The 17,731-nt window shown below is 40.6% G+C and overlaps 1 protein-coding gene across 1 annotated transcript in view; it reads right to left on the minus strand.

Annotated features, from left to right (window-relative positions):
- Positions 1–17,731, minus strand: part of HUNK (hormonally up-regulated Neu-associated kinase) — a 56,835-nt gene that overhangs the window by 15,922 nt on the left and 23,182 nt on the right. Inside the window, exons 3-6 of the mRNA XM_081909247.1 lie at positions 13,729–13,784; positions 10,874–11,009; positions 9,136–9,263; positions 12–141 (exon numbers count right to left, since the gene is read on the minus strand). Coding sequence (XP_081765373.1) covers positions 12–141; positions 9,136–9,263; positions 10,874–11,009; positions 13,729–13,784 — 450 coding nt within the window. The remainder of the gene's footprint in view (positions 1–11; positions 142–9,135; positions 9,264–10,873; positions 11,010–13,728; positions 13,785–17,731) is intronic.

Raw genomic sequence — 17,731 nt, forward strand, 5'->3', positions numbered from 1 at the left:
GCACAGTTTACCTGTTTGGATACGTGACATTATTCAGAACTTTTCCATTCTCATTAAGCCAACGATTCGCTAAGGCTTGTTGGATGTTTGGCCTCTTTGTAGGATCTGGCTCTAGCAGAGATCGTAGGAAGTTCACAGCCGCTGTAAAGACATTAAGGAGAGAGAGAAAAAGTGTCACATGTTTTGCAAATCCTTTTTGTGGATGATTAATTACAAGAAAGCAACTTTACCAAAAACGTATCAGCTATTACCCCAAACATAACATGAATGGTATTCAGTATGAATTAGAAAAGCACATGGTTTCCAAATGGAGGACACACCACCTCTAGAAACCTGCAAATATGGGCTGTATCTTTTACAGAAATGGTGTAAATAGCTCTAAGACTATAACATATGAAGCTACCTTAAACTGAGTTAAACCACTGGACTATATAGCCCAGTACTGTCTACTCTGACTGGCAGCATCACTCCAGGGTCTCAGGCTTTCCTTATCACCAGAACCTTTTAACTGGAGATTGCAGGGTTGATCCTGGTAAACCGACATGCACTTTATACATGACAAAATAAGCATTATGGAATCAAATCAGATGCGTCGTGAACAAACTGAGATCAGCTAAAGAAGTCCATTATAGTGATCACTTCAGTAGGTAAGACAGATATAACAAAACGAATAATTAAACACACTTATGGATGCAACTCTGATGAATCTGGTTTCTAACTCCTATTGAAATAATGGCAGTTACTTCTGTGTGGTTTTATCAGCCTGATTTATGCCAAGAACAGCTCTTGTGTTTATACAAACTGCTCACACCATCAGTACATTGTCAGCTTTAAGCATGGTAATTTATTTCAAATGTTTTTAAATTAAATGTGTGTTTATATATGCCTAAGCTTAAATCAAGAGTCTGACACTTTCTTCTGTGATTTAAAGGAGGGTCACAAAGCCCAATCTTAAAAGGGTCATGTGCCTTTTTAAGTTAGGAGGCTTTTTTAAAAAAAGAAAAGAAAGATAAAAAACCAAGTTGGTATCTGAGCTACAGAGAGGCTCAGTAGTACAAAACCAAAGACTGTGATCTCTAAATCCAGTGGGATAAATCTTGCTCTCTGACTGTATAATTAAATGTGTGCGCCACAAGAAATTAATGAGGCTTTGCACTCAGCATAATAACTAATTTCTGCTTTGCATGTCACTTGTACCAAAACAGCCGTCACATGCAACTGTATTGAGTGGCCCATCTGGTGCATTCTCTAGTGACTACAGGAAACATTTGGAGAGGGTGCCAAAATAATCTTGGATGAGTTCCACAACAAGTGCTTGGAAAACGTGACCACAGCAATACTCCCCCCCCCCTTTTGCTACAAAGAACATCGATCCAACTAAAAGTGCCAGGTTCCATGTATTTCTGCACCTCACGTGTAAAGAGAGCTGTTCACAAAGAAGATTCGCAGCAGCCTAAACAGTCTGTGATTTTTCCTTTACTAAAGAGAAGATAAGTTTGCCTTTAAAAGGCTACCACCTTCATTCAGCCACATTGTCATCCAACCTTCTCAGTACTATGCAAGGGCATTCCCTTAGCCATATTCACACCAGGCAATGATGTCATGCACTTTCCACATGAAGCCAGGAAAAGGAAATACATGCTCATGTTCCACAACAAATCAGGGTGCCAGGAAGAGGAAAAAATAAAAGGCTTGTCCAATAAATCAGGATTGGGTGGTATCTAGTCAGAGTAACAAGAGATTTTCACAACATATAATCTGAACTAAACGTTTTGTAAGAATCTTACTTTTGCTGCACTGGGCCTGGAATTTAAGGCATTTATTATGTCAGAGATTTATACTCGGTAACCTGAAAATAATTTATGTTGGCAGGGGTTTGGGGGGGCATAAAGAAGTGACTGTGTGTGATATGGGGGGGGGGGAGCAAGATCTTGATTCCTTTCTACCTGTAAGGCACCAAAGGGGAGAAGTCTGAAACTAGGATCTCCAGCAGCCAATACCAGTACTTCCTACATCACAAGCGCTCTTGATCTTCAGAAGGCCAGGATGTTTAGAGCAAGGAAAAGGGTGTCCTCTAGGCCCCATCTCCTGCTTGAAAAGAGCCAGGCAGACCAAGTGGGTCACACCATAAGGCCCGGCAGCCATGTCAGACCACCAGTTTGAGTGATTTGTCTTAAGCATGCCTATTCTGCCTACTCTCCTGCTTTGGTTTTTCATGACTGCCAGACTGTGACCCTTGTCTGCTGCTGACCTTGTGCCTGCTTCTACCCTCTCCACCCCTCTATTATTGCCTTGGAACTCACCTTTCTGTTTTGCTCTGGCTCAATACTTGCTTCTTGATCTTTGATCCATGTCCACTTGCCAGTGACCACCATGCCAATTTTCCCTGGCCTGTTGGTCCTCATATGCCTAATCTGGTGCCTGACCTCCTGTACCTAATGCCTTTATGCTCCTTGTCTACCCATGTTCATATGGAACCACAGGTGCATCCTGTCCTGGAGCTATGAAGAAGACTGACAATCCCCTTCCTTCCTGTCGTAATAAATCCCAGCTTCCCTTCCCCTTATGATCTTTTTGACAGTGAAAGGGCAAGGTCTCCTCGCTACTTAAAGGGAGGGGGGGACTGAAAGAAACTGGATCCAGAGGATGCATGACAGGATATTTCTCTGGCAGCCTAAAGGCTACACACCTGCACAATCTTCAGACCTTACAGGATTTTAGGAGCTGGAAGAGAATGCAAAACACACCCATCTTGCATCAGATGTGAAGTGCACATGAATGTGTTTTGAGCCACTCATATGCATTTTAAAGGTGCAACCACAAAAATATTCACATGAGATGCAGGGCCTATGTGTTCTGTACCAGTATCCTACTCAAGAAGGGAACTTTGTCATATAAGTAAGACTTAAAAATGTCCCACAAATCCCCACTGTGTGTGTGTGTTTTGTTTTTTTAGTTTAGTTTCAGATGTCACTTAGCTTCAGACGCTCAAGTTAACTGACCCAGAGCAAGGCAGGGAAGCGAAAGCTGGAAACACTTGTTCTATGCTAAACATACAACAGATGTTCAGTCTACCTCTTGAAACCACTTTGGCAAAATACGGAGCCACTGTTCAGAACCAACTGAATGACTGGCATGCATTTATTAAGCTGCAAGTGTTTCAAGATGGAACCAAACAATCCAGGTCAGCCTCCTGTTTCGGTGTGCAAAATGGCCAAAGGTCACTTCCTACGTTATGAGTTTTCATTCAGGGGAGTTTTCACTCCTGTGAGCAAAACTGTCATGCAGAAAGAAAAATCCATTGTTTTAGGCCCACTCACAAAGTAAGCCTATGTATGGATACAGATCCTGCCTATAATATGGGAGTGCAACTGCTGCCACATGCTTCATGTATGGAAAGTGGCCCTGACTTAGACCAGTTCTGTTTCTAAAAACACTGCAATAAATTACCCTTGCTCCACTCTGGCAAGTGACCGAGCAGCTAACAAGAAAATAAATCCAGAAATACAGGCCCCTCCTTTACAGATGCTTGCCTTGTTATGTGCAGGTTTTACCAAGACATAGCTTCCCAGGTATTTTCTTTGCTTCTTGCTCTAGCAGAAACAGAAAAACTGTACTGCTAGGGGTGGGAATGATGTGTCACTGAAAAATCCTGCTCTGACATTGGTCCTTCCCACATGAACAATGCACTTGCAAGCATGAATCACAAACCCAGAGAACAGATGCACAGCCAACATCTGAGAAACTTTCTGAGCACATGCGCTCTTCATAAGAACCACTTCGAATTTCTCCAAGCTTGTGCAACACAGCAGAATAAAAGAACAACTTGCCGCTTAGCTGGGAGGCAAATCATCAGAAAAATCAAACTATTGTCAAAAAGTGGACACAAAAAGCAACCAGTGTGCCATAGATCAATCAGCTTTGGAAATGGAGCCCCGTGTATCTATGTCTTGGAAACTGTACCATATTAAGTATCTCTCATTTTTTGCTGCAATTTATTACTATTGATCCATTTATTTTTTTAGATGTGTTTATTGGGGTTTACACATTTTAGGTAATAGATAGATAGATAGATAGATAGATAGATATACAAAAATAAAATACAGCAATAACAAAATAAATCACATGAAAGAGAGTTGACATCATGCCAGGAAAAACAAGAGAGAGGATACCAAGGAAGATCAAAGCATATCATCACGTATGTTATGAATTTCTATACCATAAACTCAGTTAAGAATATATCTATCAATTATTCCAAAACAACACAACACTTAAGGGCAAGCAGAATACATTAAAGAAACAGAAATTGTAAACACAAAAATTTGTCATCTGAAAGGAGGCTAAAGAACTATAAATCATTTTCATGAGAAGGCTTGCTGAAAAAAGAAAGTCTTAATTTGGCACCAGAAGCTCATTACAGATGATGCCAACTTGATTTCAGTAGGCAGAGAGGTCAGTAATTCCAGAGCCAATTTATGGTCTCTGCAGGGGCAACACCAGTACCAAAGGGTCTGTTTCTCTCTTCATTAAAATTTACTCCAATTTCTTTTAATGATCTTCGTTTCTTTTCTTCTAACTCATTCTTGTGTGCTTGACCTGTTCTATCTTCTTTATAAAAGCGTCTTTCCCCTATTTTTTTCTACTGCTATTTTATATTTTTAACTACTAACTCTTTTCTGATGTTTACTCTTCTTAACCTGAGTATCTTGCTTTCGTTCCTTTTCTCAGCTTCATTCCTTCTCTTTCTAGAATCATAGAATTCTAGAACTGGAAGGTACCCAAAGAGTGATCTAGTCCAACCCCCTGAAATATAGGAATCATGCCCACAGCTGTCCTTGAGTGGGCTCGAACCACCAACCAACAGTGTGTTGGGCTGTTAACCAGAAGGTTGGTGGTTCGAGCCCACTCAAGGAGCCCACTGCACCACTGGAGGCATCCATTCTTAATTCTGCTGTCAGTTTGGTGTTTTCCTGCTTTCCTTTTGTTGCAACACTTCACTGGGTTCCATTTCCTTATTAGATCCAGTGTGAGCTACCATGTTTTGTTCTTCATACAATCACATAATATGAAGTAACCTTAAAGCTCATCTAATCTAAGCCCTGTGCAACACAGGGAATTTACTGCTATGGCATCCTTGATAAGAGGTCTTTCATTCTCAGCTGTATCATACCTAATGTGAAGATGGTGGTCCCAATAAGCAGAACAGCTCAGCAAGTGACTTATATCCTTGCACGGCATTTCTGTCCCATCAGATATCCCTGCTGGCAGCTTGCATCAGTGTAGAAAAGTACACAGTAGGACCTATCCATAAAATTAGCAGCTCTGCACATTATGGCTGGTGCATGGAACAGCTACCAAACAGAGGGAATTTCAAAAAGGCACACTGAGAGCATTCAGCCAACAAAAGCCAACACACGTGAGTCCAATATACAGCTCCCATTGATCCACCAGTCGGTTAGAGATAGTGGTGAAGTCTTCACTGGTGATAGACATGCTAGTTGTTAGTCTTATTAAACTTATTAATTGCCTTACAAACTGTCTCAATGTGGCATGGAATAAAAAATAGGATGCATCAGTACAAAAATCACATAAAATGTAAGGTTTAACACAAAATAAGAGCAGCCTGTACCAGTGATCACACCAATAAATGATAATACAGTAAACACCACAGCTACCCCCTCTCCTAGCAACATGGCATGATCACAGGACCCAGGAAACACGAAAGCTTGCATATTGCCTCCTGCACTTACATGTGTTAAGGTGATGATCAACAAGAAGTACTGTATAGGAAATTCTCATGTATATCATGAGCTAATGTGGTGGCCTCCAGATATTGTGGACTACGCCCTCTCATCATTCCTGACTATTGGCCATTCCAGCTGGGCTGAAGACAGCTGTAGTTCAAAACATCTGAGACCACCACTTTGGCTAGCTCTGATCTAATGCAATTGTTCACAGGAGGATCTAGCATAATTGCTGTCTGGGCTGCCTGTCTATAAGAAATGAGTTAGCAATGTCACTCAGCAGCCAAAGCCTCATTTTAATTTAGCTTCCATGTTTACCAAGTTTGTTATAAGACAAATAACATATCTGTAGTGTTAAAAACTCAGTGGTAGCTGATGCTCATTAGGACTGGTAGGGCAGCCAACAATAGATAGAGCCAATGACAGGCAGAGCTGAGTAATTCTAGTTTTGTCCCACCATTCTCCTCCCTGCTGAATTCTACAAGGGCAACAATAAGACTAGAGGAGAGACCTTACCCCGGGACTTGCTGTTAAGTAAGAAGACAAGCAGGTGGGGGGTTGGCCGAGGGCAGACTGGGGTTGGTGTGGCAGCACCTCATTTGGTCTAATGGACCAGCCTCCACTGTAAACTGCTATCAATGCCAGCACCTAATTCTTCATGAAGTTGGCTTAATGGACCATGCATTTGCCTACCATCAATATACCATTTTTCACAGTTGATCCCTGGGATACAAGCAAGTATGCTGTACCGATAAATATGTGGCGTATGCATTTTCAATAAATTCTGCACCCAATGCAATTTGAAATGGGGAGGAGGGAAGGCTTCAGAATAAAACGGGTACACAGTTAAAACTTCAGTGCTCTGTATGAACAATCCTTTTGGAGGTAATTCCACTAACCCTCAAGTTTTTTGCAGATGGAACACATCTGAAGCTCAGCAGTCATAAAAAGAGAAACCATGAATTAGTCTGAGGTTTCTGCCAAGTTCCACAATTCTGGAATCCAGCCCATCTAAAATCACTAACAGAATAACAATATTTCCTGAAAGGCTTTGTGGAAAGTCGTCTTCAAGAAGGAGGGCTGAATAGCCTACAGAAAATGTTGCTATTTATTTGACATATTACTTGGGGCTGGGGGAAGGGAGATGCATAATGGTCAGCGATTTCTGGGCTTATATATAGCCTGATAAGCTACCATAGACTGGTAAAAGCCCTGGGCTCAATTCCTGACATCTCCAAGCAGGGCTGGGAAAGGCCTGTCTGAAACCATGGCGATCTGCTGGGAGTTTCCTACATGCTCAAACCTCAGAAGCGTATCTGAGCCCAGGAGGGAACATCAACCCCTGTGACCAGGTGGCAATCTGAAGCCTCAGATTGGTCAGGTTCAATATAAATACCAGGCACTTGGCCTTCTGTCTTTGGCACTCCAGGTTCAGAACCAGTATGTCACGGGTCAGTGGGGTAACGGGGGTGGGGGGCTACTGCCTCTCTATCTTTTGCTTATGGGCTTCATGGAAGCACCCAGTTGGTCAAAGTGGGAAACACAACATTGAACTAGATGGATCTCTGGACTGATCCAGCAGGGTTATTGCTTTCTGCATTTAAGGTCCCAGATTCAAGCTCAGGTCAATCGTTCTGAACTGGAGGTGCACCTTCCACATCTGAATTTTAGGTACAATTGCCAATGACTCCAGCTTGGTTGAGGCACACAAAAACAGCAAATGGGTGTATGGCATTTCAAGCCTAGACACCACATTAGTGCCCCCTCTCTATTTTGTCTGCAAACATGACATAAAGGCTGGCAACATCAACCCTGTCATGTGGGGAATCCCTTGCAGACAACTGCAGTGCCTGGAGACAGTCAGTTTGTGTATCCTCAGCAGTGACCAGAGGAGAGATGACCTTTGGGAGGAGTGCAGAGAGAAGAAATGCCATGGTGCATCTGCAGGAGACAAACTGGACCCCTTCACCTGTCTCTCCCGAATCTGTCTCTACAGCCACAGCAGGCGCTGTAACGTTCCAACAGTTTGACTTCATTCCCCAAGGCACACTCCTCCATTGTCTCCCAAGACAGACAGATATCAACATGGATGGATGGGTATGTGAACATGTGAAAGGGAGTAAGTGTGCAAATGCACACTAATCCTTTGGTGAAGCCTACCAGCTAATTTAACCTTTTCAATGTGCCATCATCCACTGAGAAACAGTCAAATAAATAAATAAATATAAAGCCTTTCACCCTGTTTCTAAAACTTGTCTAATGCAGCAATTTGTGAAGCATTGCAAAGAACTTCTACTGTTACAAGCACAAAGAGATAACAAGAAATGTCATATTAAATCAGTGTCTGAAGAGTCACCAAACGTGCAGTAACTGAATGTGACTTTAATCAACGTTTGATGTATAAAGTTATGCAACACGGCATAAAGGCTAGCAGCCTTAGGTATTCTCTATTAAGTAGTATTGCCAGTACTGCTGCAATAGTGAACAGGTAGAAGTAAGAGCATAACAGTGAAGTAAGTTTAATTTCTGCAATAATACTGAACATAAACTTGTAGAAAGAGCCTACTGCCAATTATTTTCTCCTTTTTTAGTGTAAATCTTCTGATACCACTCCTGACACCAGTAACATTAATAAAATACCCCACCTAACAAAACCAAAGAAAGTAACAAAAAACAGCAGTAACTCCTGCCCCAAATGTGCTGTTGAAGCAAGAGTGAAACTTTCCATTTACTCCATTGGGATATGAAAACTACTCATGCATGCAAATATTTGAAGAACTGGATTGGTCAAATTACCACAGTTTCAATAGCTCTGACAGAGAAACAAAGCAAGCAAAGTTATGTTTGTTCTAACCCACTTGCAGCTAAAGTACAAAATTGGTCATTAAGGAACAGAGCTTCATAACCATTATGACACTAATTTATAGTTTGACACACCAAACACACTTCAAACAAATCCTATGGGTAATTCTCACTATCATCTTATACTGAAACCAAGCTTGGAATGTAAAAAAAGGAACGCTTTTATTTAGGCTTTTATTTATTACTCCTAATGCATTGGAATAATCTGATATATAACTTCCACAGTGAATTGGGTTAAGTGAATTTCAAATCATTCTGGCTGAAAACTTGCCCAGGAGGGAATCTCAGGAAGATCAATAGACATTACTCTTGGGAAGAATGTAGCCCTTCCATCTTCTGATTAAACCAACACAGGGAGAGAGACAGAAAGCACAAATCAAGTGTGAAATTACAGACCAAATAGGTTGATTCAGCGAAGTTCTGAACACTCAGCCCACCAGAAACAAAAGTTCTGATGTACAGTACAACATTAATTATGAGGGCTGTATGGGCTTAAATGGAGTAGCACTTAAGTAACTGCATTATTTACCTGTGGAGAGCTGAGTAGGGAAAGGATTCATTTCTTTGTCTACCATTTTCTGGTACAGTGCTCTCAGACTGAATGGCTCCACAGTAAACGGCAGTGTCCCAGTCAACATTGCATACATATTCACCCCACTGTAAAAGAAGAGTGGTGGGGGAAACTGTTAAGAGAAACAATTCCCTTAGAAACAAGACAAGGCATGCAAGAATGCATTAAGTTTACTAGCCTATGGTTTATCACACTTATGGAACATATATGAACATATGATGTTACTACTGGTCCATCTAACCCACCACAGTTTATTCCGATTGACAGCAGGTCTCAAATGTTCTTTAAAGGCAATGGTCTTTTCCAGCTTTGGTATCCAAGATCCTTTTCATAGGAGAAGCAGGGATCCAAACTGGGACTTTCTGCACCCAAAGCACTTGCTCTATCACTGAGCTCTTCTCATAGAAGCCATAACACAATGTTCTCTAGAAGTGCAGCAACAGTCTGCTGGATCTTGTGTCTCAGTCATGTTTAGAGTAGACCCACTAAAACCAATGGAGCTTTAGTGTGGTTAAGTCTGAATCCAACCCAGTAGCATTTAGCCCCCCTTCAGAGTATCTGCATAACCAGTTTCTTGAGAGATAAAACCATTCATAGCATGAAGGATCACATTAGTTAAGAATTAATTCTGATTTGAAAAGTTCACAGTTTTAAGGGGTGATTTGGTTATATGGAAGTAAGATTTGTTTATGTGCAAAAGGACCATACATAGGATTGATTCACACTATGCTGCTTCCATGCACCAAGCAAGTGCAAAACCCAAGGACTAAGCAAGTGCATTATAAGGTATATCCTATAATACAGCATTCCCTGTAGACGAACAAGCTATGAGTCAACTGTCTCTCTCCTTAAATTAAATGGTGCAGGATGTTATTGCCTGAGAAGGTTAAAGGGCAAGAAAAAAGAACGATGGCATTCTCTGTTTGAATCAAGTCACAGTAAGAGCTTCTTCGTTCAGCAGCTCCAGCTTGCTGTGGATGGGTGACCCTATGTAGGAGCAACCAATTAAGGAGCAGTGTGACAGTTTCGATTTGGATTTTCTCGAAGCACAGACACTGTAAATTGGGCTTCAAAATATAAAGCTCTCTGAACTAGCTGCTTGCAAACAAAGGACAAAGCAAAACAAAAAATCCCAAAGAAGGAAACTCGTATCTGTTCTTAACTGCACCGAGATCAATGGAATTAATTCAAATTTCCAGACAGGGAAGTCTGAACATTTCTTGAAACACATTCATCTTTGTTTGCTTGTAGTACCCTGGAGTATTAAGATTTCCACTGCAGTCACTGAAAAGTTCGTATCAGTTCCTATAAAAGCAAATTATTTGACAAGTTTCTTCAGCCAAACATATCTCCTTGTTTTCTGTCAACAACATTCTGGGTAACTTCTGTCCCTGCTTCACAAACAGCTGTAGACCACAGTTTGTATATCCCAATGGCCAAGGTCAACGAAACACACTAGGCAGCAATTACTTTGGAGAATGAACTGTATCATCTTATGTTTGGAAATTCCTGGCAAATTGAAATCCTGACATTGTAAATGCTAACATTTACAATCAACAGCACTGTAAACTATTTTTCCAAAGTTACATATTTTAATTTACCAGCAGCTCCAATTAGAACTTGTATAAAAGTCAAGCAAGAGAAGTCAACCCCCACCCCCTGCATGCATGTAGCTTTTTCAATTATAGTAACTCACATGGACCAAACATCTATTTTGGGACCGTATTTTTTTCTTGCAAGCAGCTCTGGTGCTGCGTAGGCTGGACTACCGCACTGCGTGCTGAATGGATCAGAGTATCCCAAGATACTTGCACAGTTGCTCAAGCCAAAGTCTGTGAAAAAGAAAATAGAGCTTTCAACATTGCACAGGAGAAACAACAACCTCACAATATTTGTACTTTGCTGCAATCATTTATGCAGTTAAAGGCTTCCTTTTTTAGTTAAGAGCTTTTTATTTGAGTCTAGGGGAAATTTAAATATAAATTTAGTCAGGAAACTGGAATAACACTTATGAAAAAAAGATGACAGTACGAGCTCAAGTGTCTTAAGTAAATGCATATAAAATAGCTTTCTCCTTGCCTGGTAGAACTATTTGAGAGGCTGGAATAAGAGTACAACCCTGCTCTCCTTGCATCTTTGCAACAGTGTGTGTGGTTGCATGCTACAGAACTGAGTATAGCCCTACCTATAACATCATGAGGATTTGATCAGATGCATGGTAAGGACTTGAAACCTATTTCTTAGGATCAAGGATGAAGTGATAGACATATAGAGGATTTACACGCCAAAATAGTATTTCCATCATTGGAGCCTGGGGTTCTTAAGGACATCAGGAGGGCTAAGGGAACGTGAAACCTGTACTTCGGATTGAGAGCACACTGTGAGGTTACACAATACCATGAAACAATCTTTTTTGTCATTGGGGCTCCCAAGGTTCTGGGTCAGAGGGAGAGACCCATTCGTGGCAATATATGATTACGCAGAGGGGTCACAGTGCACTCCCAAACCATGTTTAAGGCAGCACCCCAATATAGTATTTTCAGGGAGAATCCTAAAGCAATCCTAAAGGGGGGCAGGGCTTACAATGAAATGGGGGCACAGCACGTGCCACTTTTCAGTTTGATGGATGGTAGTTCTATGTCTGCACATGTGTGTATATCTCCCTTAAAGGTTTTATACACCTTAAACATTCAGAAACAGTCTCACACAGAGCTTTGTGTAGTTCACAATGTCTTGTTCGCTTTTTATTTCTGGTCCCATTTTAGGCAACAATTTTCATCACCTCAGAGGTGATGAAGCCTCTCTCATGAAATCATCATCATCTGGCTTCTACTGTGCACCCAGACTCATTGCTGCTAGAAAATGTGTAGGCAAAGAATTAAATACATAAACAGATGTTCTGCTAAGGGGAATATTTTCCTATCAATGCCCACAACTAGCATTAATGGGAGCTATAAACAGATAGTAGAATAAGATGAGTAATCTATGGTGTCTGCAAAATGTGGATGAACAGTGCTCTGAATGAAGTTGATAGGCAGTTGAAGAATCAATGGGCCATTGACAAATTAGATATAAATATAAAAGGCTTCTCAACCAGTTTCACATTCTATTTCTGCAGATGAGTAAGCCAATCGTATGGAGTGGGTGGGGTTTTGCCTGATGCTGCAAGACTAAGGCTGTGTTCACACAACAGTGTATTTCATTTCCACAAAGTTACCTAATTGTTAATTGCTGCATTATATTTGAGCATTCACATGACATAAAAGCCACTTCCAGAAATGTAACACAATATAGCACAAGTTTAGTACTCATCTATGTGTAATTGACTTCCAGGGGGGAAAAATCCATTTGCAAATAAAACAGAAAGGCAAAACTTTCTTGGAACTGAAGCTCTCAAATCCACCACATTAAAAAGCAATGGTATGGTGGTAGAAGGATGTTCACACTCCAACTATATTTGCAATGATATGCCATTATGCATGCTCAAATTTTAGATTCCCTGTTCTTAAAAACAGGAACAGAGCCCAGATGCTGCATTTGTCTGCGGCAAAAGTAGTGATTAGGGGCCGAGAATACACATTATTAGGACTACATGTGCATGAAAGTACATGAAAACAAGCATCAACCATTTAATTTGATTAATTTTCAGGGACTGTTAATTATATTTAAAATGGCATTTCCCCATATTGCTTTAACCTCTCCATCGTTTTGTAAAAACAATGTTGATATCCCTTGTGAAAATGGCTTTTATTACCACAATTTTATGAGGAAGTATAGCTTCCTGAAGTCACCAACTGGTAAAAACTTGCTGGTGGAATCTGTCTCCCGAGTCAGAGATAGGAGGGGAGTATGTACACCCTAGGTGACAGATAGAGGTGGTTTGATGGATGTTTTTTCTGTTTCTTGTCATAGGGTAAAATTACATTCCTAACATATATCCATTGTGATTGATTTGTACTTTGTAATTTTGCCCATATGGAATAATGGTTGGAGCGTTGGACTATGATCTGGGAGACTGAGATTCAAAGCCCCAATCAGCCATGAAGTTCACTGGGTGACCTTGAACCAGTCAACACCTCTTAGCCTAACCTACCTCACAAGGCTGTAGTAAGGATGAAATGGGCAGGAGAACCAGTATACCACCTTGAGCTGCTTGAAAGAAAAGGTGGCATATAAATCTAATTTTGTGTGTGTGTGTGTGTGTGTATTATTTTGTTGAATATTGCTTTTAGGTATTGTTTTCATTTGTTAATGCTTTGTTACTGAACTCGGGGGGGGGTTGGGTTGAAAAGGAGCATACAGGTGTGAAATTAAATGAAATCAAATCAAATCAATTTAAAGTGTCTTACTTGCAAGTAACACATTTGGGGCTGTATGCTACTTACCAGTGCTCATTGAAAAAAATTATATATGCATAGAAGACCACAGGATTGCAACTACTTTTGCAACATTCCTCTAAAAAGCACTGCTATATACTGCCACACAGAATGTTTTGGGACATTTATTATAACAAAAATACCAGTCAACAAAATTGCAATAAGAGTTTCATACCAATAAGCTTGATATTGTTGTCATCATCAAGCAAGAGATTTTCTATCTTCAAATCTCTGAAACAGACAAACATGTTTAATGAGAATGCAGGCCTTCAAGCTTTTGATATTTTCAAAGTTTCAGTAACCACTGTCATTTTCCACTTGCATCAGATTAGGATCTTAATGTTATGCTATAGAGATGATCGAGTTGTAGTCCAATGTAGTTACCATGCTGGTACACTTGGTCTAATATATGTGTTGGGGCACAATCCATCAAACAGTTCTATTCCACAAAACTGACTGAAATTAATGAGAGTTGCACCGAAATATTTGGCTGGGAAGTCTAGTGGTATTTTCCAGCATTGTGGTATGTGTCATGAATTCATATTAGACAGTCTCCATTTGAAAAAAAACATGAGAACAGACAGCTTTTGTACAGAAAAAGAGAGTTTTAAAGGCTATGTATATTTCATTTATGCTATCAAATGATATTTACTGGGTCTAGTCTTCTGCATGGAAAAGAAATACAGGCACAATAAGGCTGAAAAACATATATCACCATAACGTAAGTGGAAGAAGGAAAATGGTTCACTGACTTCAAAGCATAGTTTGGGATATTTGTGGCCTTGTGCAGTTAAACTGCATTCCTAAGGCAAACCTATGGAAGAAAAGCCAACTTTGCATTTCAAAAGGAAGCAAATCTCAGTGCTGCAGAATTCTGACATAAATATTGCACTAGCCATCACACTGTACTTAAAATTAGTTGGCTGAATGCTTCTAGAGATCAAGCAACGGGTGCCAAGAAACAAAATTTAAGATGCCTGGAATAACTGTACTTGAGGGGTGCTATCAAGAGACTTTCAAATGTTTTTGTCACTGTTTGCATTTTATTTCCATAGCCTCTGCAATGTTCAAAATGCTTTACAATCACTATCTCTGTCATCCTCATAACAACCTACCTGAGGGCCTATTAATGTTACCTCTTGGAACAGAACAAGTTGCCAAAAATGCCTAAGCATTTGACAATCCTGCTAACACTTTGTGTTACATAGAAAGGAGCAAGGCCAAACTGAATGTTGTAGAGGTTTAATGCATCAACTTTAAAAAATGCATATAGCAAGGGGGGGAGAGAGATGCTATCAAGACTGCACCAGGCATGGATGGGGAAATTTAACCTTTTCCTCCCCTGCTGATATCCAAAGGAAAGTATCTCTTCTGAAGTTGCTATGTGCATTGGAAGGAAAGCCCTCACTGGGGGCAACTTCAAAAGCGACATTTGCAAGTTACTTGAAGTTGTATCCTCTTCTCTATGAGTACCTGCAAATAGGCTTCATCAGCTGTAAAAAGCCACTCATTGAGATTCAGAACTTTAAAAAGTCTCACAATTTTTGAAGTGAGAGTCAGGATGGTTTAAATACCTCAGCAATGCTTCAGAGGTGACTAGAAAGTTCTTTATTGACTATGGGCAACCATGTGAATTGGAAGTCATAACAAACAAACAAAAGAACGTTATTGTTGTACTGTATGATAATCTATAAGGAAAGACATCTTTGACATTATCCGCCAAGGTCTAACCAAATGCCATGAGTGACCCAAGCAAACAGTATGGTGACATGGTGAATAACAAAATAGATGAATTTTGAAAGAATTAGGAATGTCCTATGACTAGTTGTTGCCTACATTCTCAACTGGTGTGTCCTCTAAGTCTTCCAATACATGGCCCAATGCGGGAAACTTGGGCTATTATCAGAAAGAGGCTGTCTGGCAGCACACCTATGATGCAGAGAATGATATTAGAAAAGGTAATTCTTAGTCCCTTTTACAGATAGGAAATGAAGACGGAGCGATAGTGGCTTGTCCAAGGTGATAGCATGGAGGTGCAGCATTCAGACTTTGATCTCTTACATCCATATGCTATTATAGCTCACAAAATACAGAAATGTGTGTATTTTAACATCTCCCAAAGCGCTGCTTAATAACCAAATTCAAGGTGATATGCATCTAGTTCCACATTGAAAGAAATAGTGGGGGAAAACAGATACACAGGAAGCTGTCTTTGCCACTGGTACATTATTAAATTCCTTTCTCTGACATTCTGACAGTAATTGCACTGAATAGGATTGAATTTGGTTAAAATTACTTTAAAAGGGTTGTTGAGAATTTCCTGTGGGATGCTATTGCAAGCACCAAAGCCTTAACTTCATTGTCTTTGTTGTTCTTACTCCCTTAGGAAGCTTAATGCTCATCCTGTTTTTGACAGCATGAAGGCCTCTGTAAATATCTTCTAAAAAGAAAAGGCTTCCCATATATTGCCATTTGAGATTGTTTTCTTGCTGTCAGACAAAGAGACAATGACTGCTATCTAATTCTGATTTGAGATTGATGCTTCTATGGCTTCACCAATGAACAAACCGCAGGCCAAAGTTTACAGACCTTCTCAAAATGACCCCACAGAGCCAGGACAGGCATCAGAAATGACTGCTTGGTAAGAGCTTTTGGCTGCAAAAAGGATGTACAGTATTCTTAAAACGGGGTTCTCAATCTGGCATTGCAAATTTCATTAGGTCAAGGGGAAATCAGCCAAGCTTCCTCAAACGTTGCTAGAACAAGACAAACACAGACTGACAGTCCTGGAATCATCTTTTACAATATAATCTGGCAACAAGCAATCCAAAAGAGCATGAAGAAGGCTACAGTACCCATCTTACATGCCTTAAACTCCAATTAATGATGGAAGACCCTAGGGAAGCCAATAGCTCCCAAACAAAATGACTGGGCATGGTGACTGTGTTAAAAGGAGCAGCCCTGGGCTCCTTTAGAAGGAATGGCAGGGTAGAAATAAATAAGAGGAGCTACTCTGGGATGCCTAGTGCTTTGGCACCAAAACAGATTCTGAGAACATAACAAGCCCTGCTGCAGCTGACTAAAGGGCCATATAGTCCAGCATCCTATTCTCACAGTGGCCAACCAGATGTCTATGGGAAGCTGACAAATGGAACAATAAAAGCACGCTTCCCGCTCTGCAACTGATATTCAGAGGCCCTCAATCTCCAACACTGGGCACAGAACACAATAATCACTACTAGCAGCCTCTGCTTATCCTCCATCAATCTACCTACCCCCCTTTTAAAGCTGTCCAAAGCTATCCACACTGAACACACAGAACCCAAACAAAAACAAACCATGGGGCAAACTGCACATAACAGGAACCCATGAATTTCTTTTAAAGATATTGGTAACCTCACGTCATCTCTTTGGGAAAAACACCCAGGGAGGACTGAATTTTGTGGACAAACATTAGGAATTAGCTAGGTAAACCCTCCTTTTGGGTTCTGATTTACAGCCTTTGATTGTACTTCACTGTTAAAACAGCGAAAAATTAGAAAAACAGAAAAACAGAAAATTAGAAAAGCAATTTGGTGTAATGTTTGCCCCATTGTCCCTTTGGGTTGTTGGGAACGGGAAGGTGAAGCAGTGGGCTCATGTAGTGTAGGAAGAGCTTACACTCCACTGGCAACTCTCTGTTCTCTCACAAGATAACAGGATTCATATTATGTGAAATAATCCAGAAAATTGCTGGATACTGGTGGACTGGCTACTAGGTAGCATAAGTGAGAGTTTACAGAACACAGGCTGTGTTCACACATCATTCTAAGTCAAACCACGGTTTAACATGAATGTGCTGGCTCCCAGGGAGGAGACTGCTCCATTTTGCTCCTCCTCAATTCTTTCAACTCAACACAACATGACAGCTAAGATTTGGCTGAGTGTGTCATCTGAATGTGGGACTGTGCTTAAAACTCTCTCCTCCTTAACCATGATCTGCAGCCAAGAACAAACCTTGGCTAGATATCATGGTTAAGAAGAGAGCTTAACCAAAAACCCATGTCTGGATGACACACTAAGCCAAGCATCGACTTAACTAACACAGCACACTAAAAACTAAGAGGACTAGAAAGGAGAATCAGTATGTTCAGGCAGTTTCAGTAAGCCACAGTTTAGCTTACAGTGTGACATGTGAA

Source organism: Podarcis melisellensis (assembly GCF_964234715.1).
Source record: "Podarcis melisellensis genome assembly, chromosome: 4".
NCBI lineage: Eukaryota > Metazoa > Chordata > Lepidosauria > Squamata > Lacertidae > Podarcis > Podarcis melisellensis.